Source organism: Dipteris shenzhenensis, chromosome 1, assembly GCF_047967505.1.
Source record: "Dipteris shenzhenensis isolate YYH24624 ecotype China chromosome 1, Dip_SZ_1.0, whole genome shotgun sequence".
Taxonomy (NCBI): domain Eukaryota; kingdom Viridiplantae; phylum Streptophyta; class Polypodiopsida; order Gleicheniales; family Dipteridaceae; genus Dipteris; species Dipteris shenzhenensis.
In genome coordinates this window covers 6,740,521-6,752,685 of record NC_141596.1, presented here as the reverse complement: position 1 = coordinate 6,752,685, position 12,165 = coordinate 6,740,521, and the positions used below count along the sequence as shown (strand labels likewise).

The 12,165-nt window shown below is 45.9% G+C and overlaps 1 protein-coding gene across 4 annotated transcripts in view; it reads right to left on the bottom strand.

Moving 5' to 3' along the window:
• The window catches only part of LOC147905306 (protein CNGC15b-like), a 62,657-nt gene extending 52,391 nt beyond the window's left edge, over positions 1 to 10,266 (bottom strand). For all 4 annotated transcript variants that reach the window (XM_087399022.1, XM_087399098.1, XM_087399164.1 and 1 more), the window contains exon 1: positions 10,007 to 10,266. In XM_087399022.1, the coding sequence (XP_087255148.1) occupies positions 10,007 to 10,074 (68 nt within the window). In that variant the 5' untranslated portion in view covers positions 10,075 to 10,266. The remainder of the gene's footprint in view (positions 1 to 10,006) is intronic.
• Positions 10,267 to 12,165: the final 1,899 nt, after the last annotated feature.

Below are 12,165 nucleotides of genomic sequence, written 5' to 3'. Positions count from 1 at the left end.
TAATGGTCTTCAATGCCTTGGTGGAACATCTGGTCAAAATGTAATTTGCACACATAACGGCATCCAACCACAACTTGTTAGGCAAATGCTTGCCTTTCAACATACACCTGGCCATCTCCATGATTGATCTATTCTTTCTCTCAGCCACAGGATTCTGTTGAGGAGTGTAAGGCACAGTGCATTGATGATGTATGCCAAAAAAATCAGCAAATTCCTTTGACATATACTCTCCCCCCCTATTTGTATTAATGTGGGCTATTTTCAGCCTGCTTTCATTTTCTACCGAGGCAATAAAATGTTTAAAGCATGCAAAAACCATAGATTTAGATTTCAAGGCAAAATTTGAGCTGCAACCCGCATGGGACCACAAACATCACTATGAACCAAATAGAGCTTATGAGATACGCCAACTCTACCATCCTTGGGAAATACAGAATGGTACATTTTACCAAGCAAGCAAGCTTGCATTTTAGCAAGATCAACAACCATACCTGTTAGAAACTCGCTGTGCCCACCTGTGAACCCCCGATTTGAGGGGACAAGGGGCAATGAGAGGTAGGAGGGCTGGGAAAGAGAGAGACTCAGGCTGACATCATAGGCAACCAGCACACGGGCTGGTTGCTGCCTGCAACAGCAGAGAAACACGGGGCCTTGGGCCTCACTTGGAGGCGCCTGCAGGTGCATAGACTGGCTGCACAGGGCACCCTTAAATAGGGGCCTGTGGTAGGCCAAGTCGGCCCAACCAGGGCCACCGACCAGGGCCAACCCTGGTCGGATTTCCAGGGCCATCTGGTCGGCCACCAGACAAGGTACCGACCCTGCTGGTCGGTCAACCCAAAGGGCCTGGGCAGTGCCTATAAAAGGCCCACTTCTTCAGTCATTCCAGCATCCAATGCAAGACTGAAAGCCTCCTTCCAAGGCTGTGCTGTGCACTCAGAGCTGGTTCAGTTTGTGAGAGAGAGTTCCATCAGTTTTCCCCAGCACTTCGCTGAGTTTTGTATTGCTCCCTTGGAGCCAATTTATGCATCTGAGTTGAGTGTGTGGAAGAGTTGGAGAGATCTTGGGTGAAGGTTTGAGTGATTCATTCCCTCCTATTCTCTAACATGGTATCAGAGCCATAGGCTCTCAACTTTTCTTCATCAAAGCACTCTCTAAAGGAAGGAGTCCCTTGGCAGAAAGGCGATTCTGTTTTCAGCTCAGGCTAGCACGGGAGATCAGTACATCTTTGTTGCTTCAGTTTTTCAGTTTGCTATTCACCGACATGGATCAGCGTTCAGAAGCCTCTACATCCATTGCTCATCCTTCCTCCTTCTCCAGTCATCTTCCTTCTTCATTTATTCCCAATTTTGGTGAAGCTGGAAAGCTCGATGGGACGAACTATCCAATCTGGAAAGTCAAGATCCTATGCCATCTGTTGGCACGGAAGCTGTGGAAGATAGTGATTGGGACCGAGGAGAAGCCAGAGGACATTGTGGACAAAAGAGGTGAAGTTCTAGTTGAAGCAGATGCGGATGAACTCAGTGCATGGGAGGAGAGGGATGCTCAAGCCTTAGCAATGCTTATTGGCACGACAGCAGATGCTGTGATTCCTCATATCTAGTTGACAGAGACGTCTTCAGAGGCGTGGGCCATACTGAAGGAGCTGTATGAAACCGATAATACAGCCCGTATCATTACTCTTCAGCATCAGCTTTATAATCTTGATATGAATGAGGGTGATAGTGTGCATGATCATCTGACAAAGGTGAAAGTCGTGCGGGACCAGCTCGCAGTGGTTGGTCAAAAGGTGGACACGAGTCAATTGGCGTTGCTCACACTCCACAAGTTGCCACGGAGTTTCAAAAGTTTTGTGACTACGATCACTGCGGGTCAACGGACTAAGCCAATCACCTTTGAGGAGCTTGGCCCACTCCTGCTTCAGGAGGAGGCTCGAGAGAAACTCTTTACGCAAACCGACGAGAAGGCATTAGTGGCCAAAGACAAGCCTGGAAAAGGCAAGCCAAAGGAGTCCAAGAAGTCACAAGACGCTGACCGCAAGAAGAAAATGAAGTGCTATTACTGTGAAAAGCTTGGCCACTCCACCAAAGAATGCCGAAAGAAGAAGGCAGATCAGAAGCGGAAGAGAGAAGCCAAGAACAAAGAAGAGCCTAAGAATGATTCTGCCAATGTGACGACTGGACAGTTGTTTTTAATCAGTGAACATTGTTCAGCATATTCAGTCAGTGAAGGTAAAGAGGGTTGGTATGTTGACAGCGGTGCTTCCAAGCACATGTCCAACAGAAGGACTTGGTTCAAAACCATGGAAAGTATACACCCGGATTCCAAAGTTTCTGTCGGGGATAGCCGGACGTGTCCAGTGAAGGGCATCGGTAGCATTCCTTTCATTACAACCACGGGTGAGGAGAAGAATATCTCTGAAGTACTTTATGTACCCAACCTTTGCAAGAATTTACTGTCTGTAAGTCAGATGGACAAAAACAACATGGCAGTTCTCTTTCAAGATGGCAAGGTCACCGTGACATCCAAAGCAAATGGACAGATGGTGGCTCAAGGAGTTGAAGAGAACGGACTGTACCGTCTCAGTGCAATGTTGGTTCATGAAGACAACAGAAAGTCCAAACTTGGCATGAGCGCTTCGGTCATGTCAGCTATGGAATCTTGGCTGAAATGTCAAAGTCAAAGATGGTGGATGGACTTCCACCAATTACAGGCAAGGATGATGTCTGTAGGGCTTGTCTAGAAGGCAAGCAGCACAGGGATAAGTTCCCACAAGAGGCCTCGTTTCGGGCCAGCAAACCACTTGAGTTAGTTCATGCCGACATTTGTGGCCCAAAGTCTACAGCATCGTGGGCAGGATCCAGGTACTCACTTCTCTTTGTGGATGATTTCAGTAGAATGACCTAGGTATATTGTTTGGCTAAAAAGTCTCAGGCTTTCGAGAAGTTCAAGGACTGGAAGACCAGAGTTGAAAAGGAGACAGGGGAGGATTCAAGACATTCCGCACAGACAGGGGGGGAGAATTCACCTCAAATGAGTTCAACACATTTTGTCGCATGCATGGGGTCAAGCGACAACTCACCACAGCACATACTTCTCAGCAAAACGAGGTAGCAGAGAGGAAGCATAGAACCACCACAGAGACAGGGCTTGCTATGCTCCGAGGGAGAAACCTTTCTAAAGCCTATTGGAGTGAAGCTATCAATACAACCGTACACATTCTCAACAGAACCAAGACGAAGGCCGTCAAGGACAAGACTCCATATGAGGCATTTTATGGTAAGAAGCCCTCTATCACTCATCTTCCCATTTTTGGTTCTAACGCATGGGTGCATGTGCACAAGGAAGACAGGACCAAGCTCGATTCCTGAAGCAGAAAATGTATCTTTGTTGGGTATAGCGAAGAATCCAAGGCCTATCGACTCTTCGACCCAGTAAAGAAGCGGATCCTTATCAGTCGAGATGTTATCTTCGAGAAAAAGGAACCTGAACCCCAGGAGGAGCCTCAGATTGAGAGGAGGAGATTATTCAATCCCCGAACCCATCCCGCCCCAGGTTGACCATCCAAGAGGTGGCAAAATCAGAAGCTGATGTTCCACAAGATACTCAGGAAGAACAGGATGTTCCAGAAGAAGTTGCAGTTCCTCCTCCCACTGAGAAGCAGAAGAGGTTGCCCCAATGGTACCTAAGGACATTGGAAGCGTCTCGGGTCACCGAATTACCTGAGAGTAGCAGTTCCGGATTGCGTCGGTCCCAACATCTTCAAAAGACCCCATCTGTGAATTTTGCGTTGGTGGCTCAGATTGACGAGCCAAGGACCTTCGAGGAGGCAAAGGACAATCCAAAATGGCAGGCTGCCATGCAGGCAGAGACTTAGTGGCCAGGCCCCCGCGATGGAAAGTCATCGGCACTAAGTGGGTACACAAACTTAAATACAAATCAGACGGCAGCTGGGATAAGTATACCAAGGCTACTAAGGCTTCTAAGGAATAATGACCCGTTTCACTAAAAGAGCAATCAAGGCATGTGCTTTAGCATCAAGTCAATCCCACTAAATCTGCTCCTGAGTAGGAGGCAAGGTACCTGCAGTGGAAGATGCAGCTGCACCAGAAGTAGCATTAGACCCATCACCAGATGAGTCTGAGGCGGTTGCAATTGTACCAGAGGCATTGCCAGAAGCAGCATTACGAGTCTGCCTGACCTCAGTGCCTGAAAAAATATTCCACGAATTCTTGGCAACCAAAACATGCCCCATCGCATAGGCCCACATGGGGTAATTTGTGCCATCAAGCTTGTCCTCAGTCCCAAGCATCCCAAACAAATCATCCTTGCTACCAGCCATAATGCTGAAATTCAAGGCTCCCATTCCTGAGCCTCCAGGCATTCGTTCTACCAATGGCCTTCGCCCAAACAAAGCAGACAGGTTTTTGGGTGATTCTGGCAAAAGCACCAACTGGCAATGCAAATGAGAGGAGGGCAACCTCTCAAAACCCAAAGGCAAATTTCTGCTCAAGCTTCAAAGCTTTTTCACTGCAAATGCTTGGCTGTCTCAAGGTGTACCTGCTGTAAAAAATTCCCAAAAGGCAACACAAGGCCTTTCCACAATGCGAATGAAGTAAAGAAAGGAATGTCTTGCAGGAATTGGAAAGAACCAATACAACAGGGGCTTACCCAATGATGTAGCAGAAAAATACAGCAGGGAAAATGCTCCTGAAAGGAGGGTTGGAAGGGGCTGCAGGGCTGCTGCAGACACGCCTGCCCTGACCCTGATCCATGGAGTTACTGCTGCTAAGGGCTAGAGGACTAGAAGACTAGGATGAAGAATGAGGCCAAGGGACTGGCCTTATATAGGCTTTTAGGGCAGATTGACTGACCTGGTCGGCTGGTCAACTGTCACGGGCATCCTCAGCCCGTGGCATGCTGGACTACCACGTGGGATTGCTCAGTCAACACGCAGCAGCCACATCAACCGGCTGCCACGTGGACAGCCACCCAAGCAACAGCCAGATCAGCAAACCGTACAGCAGGCACATCAGCAGGGTGCCACGTCAATGATGACATCAACAAAGGTCGGCTACCACGTCAACAGCAGCAGGTCGGTGAACAAGAGCAGTCTGGTGGGTGGGCAGACATATGCCTGGTCGGTCAGTTTGAGGCCCAATGGGGGCCATAAAAGCAGCCCCCTTGGCCTTCATTTCTCATCCACTCCTTAGGCTTCAAGCCTTCAGAGCAGTAGAGCCAGGCTTCCCCGCAGCAGACTAGCAGGGTGCCTCAACCTCTCGAGGGATCTATTGAGGATTCACCTCTCTAGTTTGCTTAGTCTTTCCAGTTTGCAGTTGAGGGTTTCAGCCCCTCCATACACTTGTATTCAGCCCTCTGTTTTTGTTTTTTTTTTTGGGGCGGGGGGGGGCAGATATTAGCCCTTTGGGCATTCATACATTTCAGTTATATATTCCTCTTCGGAGGTCCAGTACATTTCTCTCCCTCTAATTCTCTCAATCACATCCACAGCATCACTTTGTGTATTGAGTGCATCATCTTGCAGTTGAAGTTAGTATTGAGCAGGAGAGAGAGTGAGGATAGTCTATCTCCCACTACATCAACGCTGACCGTTGACTAGGTCGGTCAAAAGTCAACGCGTTGAATTTTTAACCAAAAACTGAAACCCATGTTGTCTAACATGCGCTATCTTCTGAGGCTTCCTAGCAGTATTTGATGGTGTAGGAAGCATGCCACAGGCTGTGGATGCCCGTGACCAATAAATGATGAGCAATATATTTTGTCCATATCTGAAAAAGCTTATCATCGTGTTTTGTTTTGTTTTCAAGAAAAGTACTTCATTAAGTATGAATAAAAACCGCAGAGCAAGCTCAAGTGCGGGTGTACATGTTGAGATATCGAGCTCCACTCATGATATGCCAGGGTGACCGTTGTGCATTTATGTCACCGACTTGTTAGCTACAGATGCGGTTGGTACACCGCCCATGAATAATAGCTGAATGACAGCTATCTTTATGTACTCTAGTTAGTGGCTCAGTTAGTATGCCACCTAGGTTAGTTGAGTTTGGTTTGAGACCCACATATAGGGTTCATCTATTCCTTTTTGTAAAAGAGAGAGTTTTTTGGCTTTCACAACTAAGAAGAGGAAAACTGTTTTCAGCCCCCACCTTTGTGTGTATTCCCCCATTGTGTATGTGAGAAAGCTGAAAGTGAGACTCCTTACCTCTCTCCCACTCTCTTCACATGGTATCAGAGCTCGGTTCATGGTAAGGAGCTCAAGGAAGCAAACCAAGTCCGCAGTGTCTTGGTAAGAGGATCAGAGTTGCTTTCCTTTCTCGAGTTTGGGAGCAAATCTCTGCAGGTAGCATAGCCGAAAAGTGCAAGAGTGCACTGTCTCATATTGAGACGCCCTTTGCGGTGCAACGAGAGGGTAGTATATGCTACGGGTAAGGACGAAGCCCTAGATGACATTATTTTTCTGATTTGAGGCCCTTTTGGTGGCGGAAGTTTTTTCGTAAGCACTCAAAAAAGTGACCTGTTTTGGTTGTGCAACCATTGTTCTGCAGGTCGGTGAAAAGCTGCCGCAGAAATTGCATCGTGTGCCTATGCGCAGAGATATTAGGAGTGACAATATCATTCTTATAGCCTGATGATGCAAAATCGTCACTAGGAAGTGACTGTGTGGTCAAATATCACTTTCGTCAATTTTGCAGATTTGCCTCGTGAGGCAGAAGTTGTGTTTTTTTGCAGTGATAGAATATTTTGCAATGTCCTGTAATGGCGTCTGACTCTCTTTCACAGATTGTCACTGAAAAGCTTAACAAGAACAACTTCCAAGCATGGAGGTTTAGAATGACAAATTTCCTTATGGGAAAAGGCTATTGGGAGTTCATTACAAGAAATGAAGAAGAACCAGTTCTTCCTAATGTTCCCAATCAACAGGAAATGCAGGCATTTAAAGGCTGACATGAGAGAGTCAGAAAAGTTATGTACTAGCTGTCTATCAATATCTCAGATTCTATGATTGTGCATATTCAGGATGCAAGCATGCCAAAGGAGACGTGGGATACTTTGGCAAAAATGTACAGCACAAATACGCAAGCCAGGAAAATGCAGCTCAAGCAGGAGTTGCACAATGTGCAGAGAGAAAATATGAGCATCAATGACTACCACATGAAGGTGAAGAAGATTGCAGATGCACTTGCTTCCATTGGGTCGCCAATGGAAGATGATGATTTAGTTTCTGTGACCTTAAATGGTCTAGGAAAGGATTATGCACAGTTCCGGACATCCATTGCCGTCCATGAAAAATTTTCTGATTTTGAGGAGTTGATTGCTCTCCTAATTTCTGAAGAGCAGAGAAATGGTGATGCATCTTCTTCAGGAGGAACTTCAAAAGAAACTGCCTTCTACTCAAATGCTGGAAGAGGTAGAGGCAGAGGTAGAGCAGGCCGATCTAGAGGCTGTGACAGAAATCACAATATGCAGCAAATTCAAGAAAACCAGTATACACTTGGCAAATAACCCAATCTATCATGCTAGAACAAAGCACATTGAGGTGCATTACCACTATGTGCGGGAGAAGGTTCTAGTAGGTTTTATTGATCGAGTTTATGTCAGCACAGAGGATCAGGTAGCTGACATATTCACGAAGGCATTGGGCACAAAGAAGCTGCGCAAGTCTAGGAGTGTTGAGATATCGAGCTCCACTCGTGATATGCCAGAGTGACCATTGTGCATTTATGTCACCGACTTGTTAGCTACAAATGCGGTTGGTACACCGCCCCTGAATAATAGCTGGATGACAGCTATCTTTATGTACTCTAGTTAGTAGCTCAGTTAGTATGCCACTTAGGTTAGTTGAGTTTGGCTTGAGACCCACATATAAGGTTCATCTATTCCTTTTTGTAAGGGAGAGTTTTTTTCCTTTCACAACTAAGAAGAGGAAAACTGTTTTCAGCCTCCACCTTTGTGTGTATGTGAGAAAGCTAAAAGTGAGACTCCTTACCTCTCTCTCACTCTCTTCACAGTACATCATGTCAAGCATGAGGAAAAAAAAAAACAGCTCAGAATGAGCAAACAAAAATCCCAGATGGCGGCTGAAAATGCCACCTCATCCCTGAAGGAGTGTCAAAGAAGAAAGGATGACTTGATTGTATACAACCGTAGCTTTATCAGGAGTTCAACCTATAACTTTAAGCTGACACCAACACAAGTCAAATATCCTATGCATTGAAAGAAGCTATTTGCATCACTGTATGGCTCCAAGTTTGTGGTGTGTGTGTAGACAACACATCACTCAAGTATGTCTGTAATACTTTAGATTGGTGTGGCTGTAAGGCTAATCGCTTTGAGTTTATACATGAAGAGGAACCATTAATGTGGTGACTGAGACATTAAGTTGCATGGCTTGATGCTCTACATGAGTTCACTAAGATCTGGATCTTTCGATGCCTTAAAGGCCAATATGATTACTTCAGCAATATTTGCCAGGAGGTCTAGGTAAGCAATAAGGTGGTTTAACTTTAAGGAGAGAAATCCAAGATCATTATTCCATTTGAAACGGCCTCTTGTTCCGAAAGGATACATTTTGCATACCAAACACCCACGAAGCAATTTAAAATTCCTATTTCGAGTTTTTTTTTTGGCAAGAATCCTATTTCAAGTGTGTTGACACCCCTTCGTGCTAGACATCTTGGTATGAAACGTACATTGTCTTTGGCCTAAGATGCAGATTGATATCGAACGTTACTAGTAATGTCAAGTCCATAGGCGGAACTCTTCAGACAAGGTGGCTTGCTGCATCCATTGGAAATCCCATATAAGAAATGAGAAAGCATTTCCATGGATTATTTGGTTGGATTGCCACAAGCCAACCGTGGATGTGATGCCATATGGGTGGTTATGGATAGAACGATCAAGATGGCCAGGTTTAATCCAACAAAGACTACAATATCTGCTCCACAACTGACACACACGTTTGTGGAAAGGTTAATTAGTGTCTATGGGTTCCAGCTGATGGGCTCCAAACTACATTGATGGAGTCAAGATCTAGTAACATAATGCACCTCCTATGGCTGCTCCAAGTGCTTCTCCAGGCTGCTGACCAGATGAAGGAACTACTAGGAGACATGTGGAGGGAGCCCCCTTACATACGCAGCACCCCAATGAGCTCACATTGGTGCACTATGCTGACCTTCTGAAGGGGCTCTCCCCTCATGGATGATGGACCAACCTGTTTGATATGACTGCCCCACGATATGAGGAGGCAAAGGAGGGTAAAGGTGCTGCAGGCGTCATGCTGAGACTGCCTGCACACGCTACAGGTTGCACAGAGCACTGAGCAGCATTATTGTGCGGGGCGACGGGCTGCTCGAGGCACCCTGACAAGTGAAGGTACGGAAGTCGGCAGATCTCAGTTATTTGCCAGTCCAGTCGGCCACCTGGCTTGTACAGACTCTGTAGAATTTTCCAGCCGGCCCTATGCTGGGTCATTTGACTGGCGGCCATCTCTGGCTGTGCCCGCGGTGGAGGAATACACTGAGGTTATTTGGCATTTTGCTACAGCGAGCATTCTCTGATGACACAACCGGCCGACCTCCCTGCTAGAATCTCCAACAGGGATTGATTTTTCAAGATACATCCGAGCAAGCGAGTTTGTTGTTTTAAAAACAACTGATCTTAGCACCGAAGGGAAAGCAGTTCAGACATTTCCAATCTCCTAAAACGGTCACATGTGGTGATGAGGGCTGACTCTGCAATGGTCTCAACTCGTAAAGGTGAGAATTCGACATTGGAAGATTGGTGCCATCATTCTAAACTCCGAAGACTCGTTGACATTGCCCCAAACCACCACTGTGCAGCAAGCCTTCGATGCGTACGATTCAACAAATTGAGAGGCGCAGAGCTAGTGAGTCCTCGGAGCAGAGATGCGCTTCTTGAGGCAAAACGTTGACGTGGGACGGGGTTGGATTGTGTGAGGAAAGGGCGGGGGGGGGGGGGCGAATACCTGACGTATTTTCTGTTGAAGCGGTCCATGGGGGAAGTCTCGAAGGAGGTAATCGAGAGAGGACGCATGGGGGAGCTAGGAAGGAAAGAAGGAGATGGGTAAGGGAGGTGCAATTGCCATAGCTGCTGCCGCTGCTCGTGCTTGGGCTTCTGTTTGCGCAGAGGATACTACTAGCATGCCTTGAAGATGAAGACGATGGACCTGGTTGGGTGTGAAGGAGCCCTCCATTCCGTCAACCGGGTCGTCCTCACACGCACTGCACATCCAGTCTTACTAAGGGCGCGTTCACCCCGGTCGCGTCATGTTCAGACCACCTGGAGGACTAAGGGTCCACTTTCAGTCAGATGGCGTGCATCGAGTCCCTCTAGTGGATTGGATTCACGGGTTGAAAAGTGTAGCTTTCCCTCAAATGGGCGACCTCTGATGTTCGGGTGCAATCCCTTTAGTGGATTGGATTCGCGGGTTGAAAAGTGTAGCTGTCCGTCAAATGGGCGAACTCTTGATGTCGGACAATCGTTTTGCAAAACCCAGTCTGAGTCCTCTATTTTCGTTCCTCCAGCTGCGAGGACGCACGTTCCCACCGGACTCTTAGCATGTTCAGGTGGGTGGTTTGAACCTCTGTTACCTCGTCCACCTTGAAATCTCTCTCTCTCTCTCTCTCTCTCTCTCTCTCTCTCTCTCTCTCTCTCTCTCTCCCCCTCCAAGGATCAATTGACCACTTGGGCCTAAGCCTGTTCACGCATGAGGAATGGTTTGCAGACCACCCTGTCCCTGACAAGGCTAACCCTACTCCAGAGTAGAGACCGGAGTCCTCCAAAACCGCTAAAATATGGCATCCAACTTGGTTTGCAGCCTATCCCCTTCGTGTGAACAGGCTCTAAGTCTAACTTTTAGTTTTTGATTTGTATCTCATGGACTCGTTTCAACCTCCTTAGATTCTCTCTCTCTCTCTCTCTCTCTCTCTCTCTCTCTCTCTCTCTCTCTCTCTCACACACACACACACACACAATGTTCACCACACAAGAACCATTATACCAGCAAGAGACGAAATTATGGCGAAATCCAACATAAGGGAAATGATTACCTAAGGAGCTTTATGGAATAAAGGTTCATGGACAACATCTCTCCAATACAAAATAATGAACCCCCCATCAAGTCATATATGAGAAAGGATTAAATAGAGGATTACATTTCCAACAACAAGAGGATTGAAGTCACATGTAAGCAATCTTCAATCTACTATTTGGTGGCCTATATCGTTTTGACCTCGTTTGATTTTAGCCTAGCTTTCATACACATCCAAATCACAGTTAAGGCTATATGAAAATAACCCTTCAATGTGTTTTGCTACTTTTGTGCATCTCCTAATCTATGAATTTAATAGTGCAAATTGAACACATGTTCAAATAGGCCTCTGAAATCTAAGACACACCATAACATTTCAGCAAGTCCAAATTAAGCACATGTCAAGGTAACTAAGGTCTTATAAGCCAATACCATCATACCACTACAACGAGGACCTCAATAATTGCTGCATCAAGAGGAGCTTTGTAGAAGCTACATAATCACAAATATGAACCCAGAAGTACCCAATGGAAAGCACTTTCTTTTTACATATATTTCCTTACTATACAACCTAAAGGCGATGTTGAGAATCCAATAGCAACAAAGGCACAAGTTGATTAGAACAAGAACAACAAATATACAATGCATCTAACCAAGCAAAATGTGCATGAAATTATGTTGGGAAAATTGAAAGGAGGAAACTTGAAAAGAAACCTAGGACATGTTGACATCAATATATGATGCCAATAATACTTTAAGACCACTAACACTAACAAACGTAATAAAAAATTACAAATGAATGCGACTAGCCATCCCTTTATGCGAAGGGGTAAAAGGCATTCATAACACTCAACTGACCACAATCTAGCATGAAGAGCTTACATAGTTGATTGTTAAGTAGTGATTATGTCCAAAGTATTGACACTTGATGGTCAACATTGTTGATTGAGAACACCACCAATAAGAAATTGAAGCTAGAAAAAGTTTTCGAAATGGATAGAGGCTAGTAGAGGAGAGTGTGATCCAAATGGCAAGCAATATGGCACAAAAGTGACAATTCAAATCTATGTGATACTTGAATAACAATTCAAAAT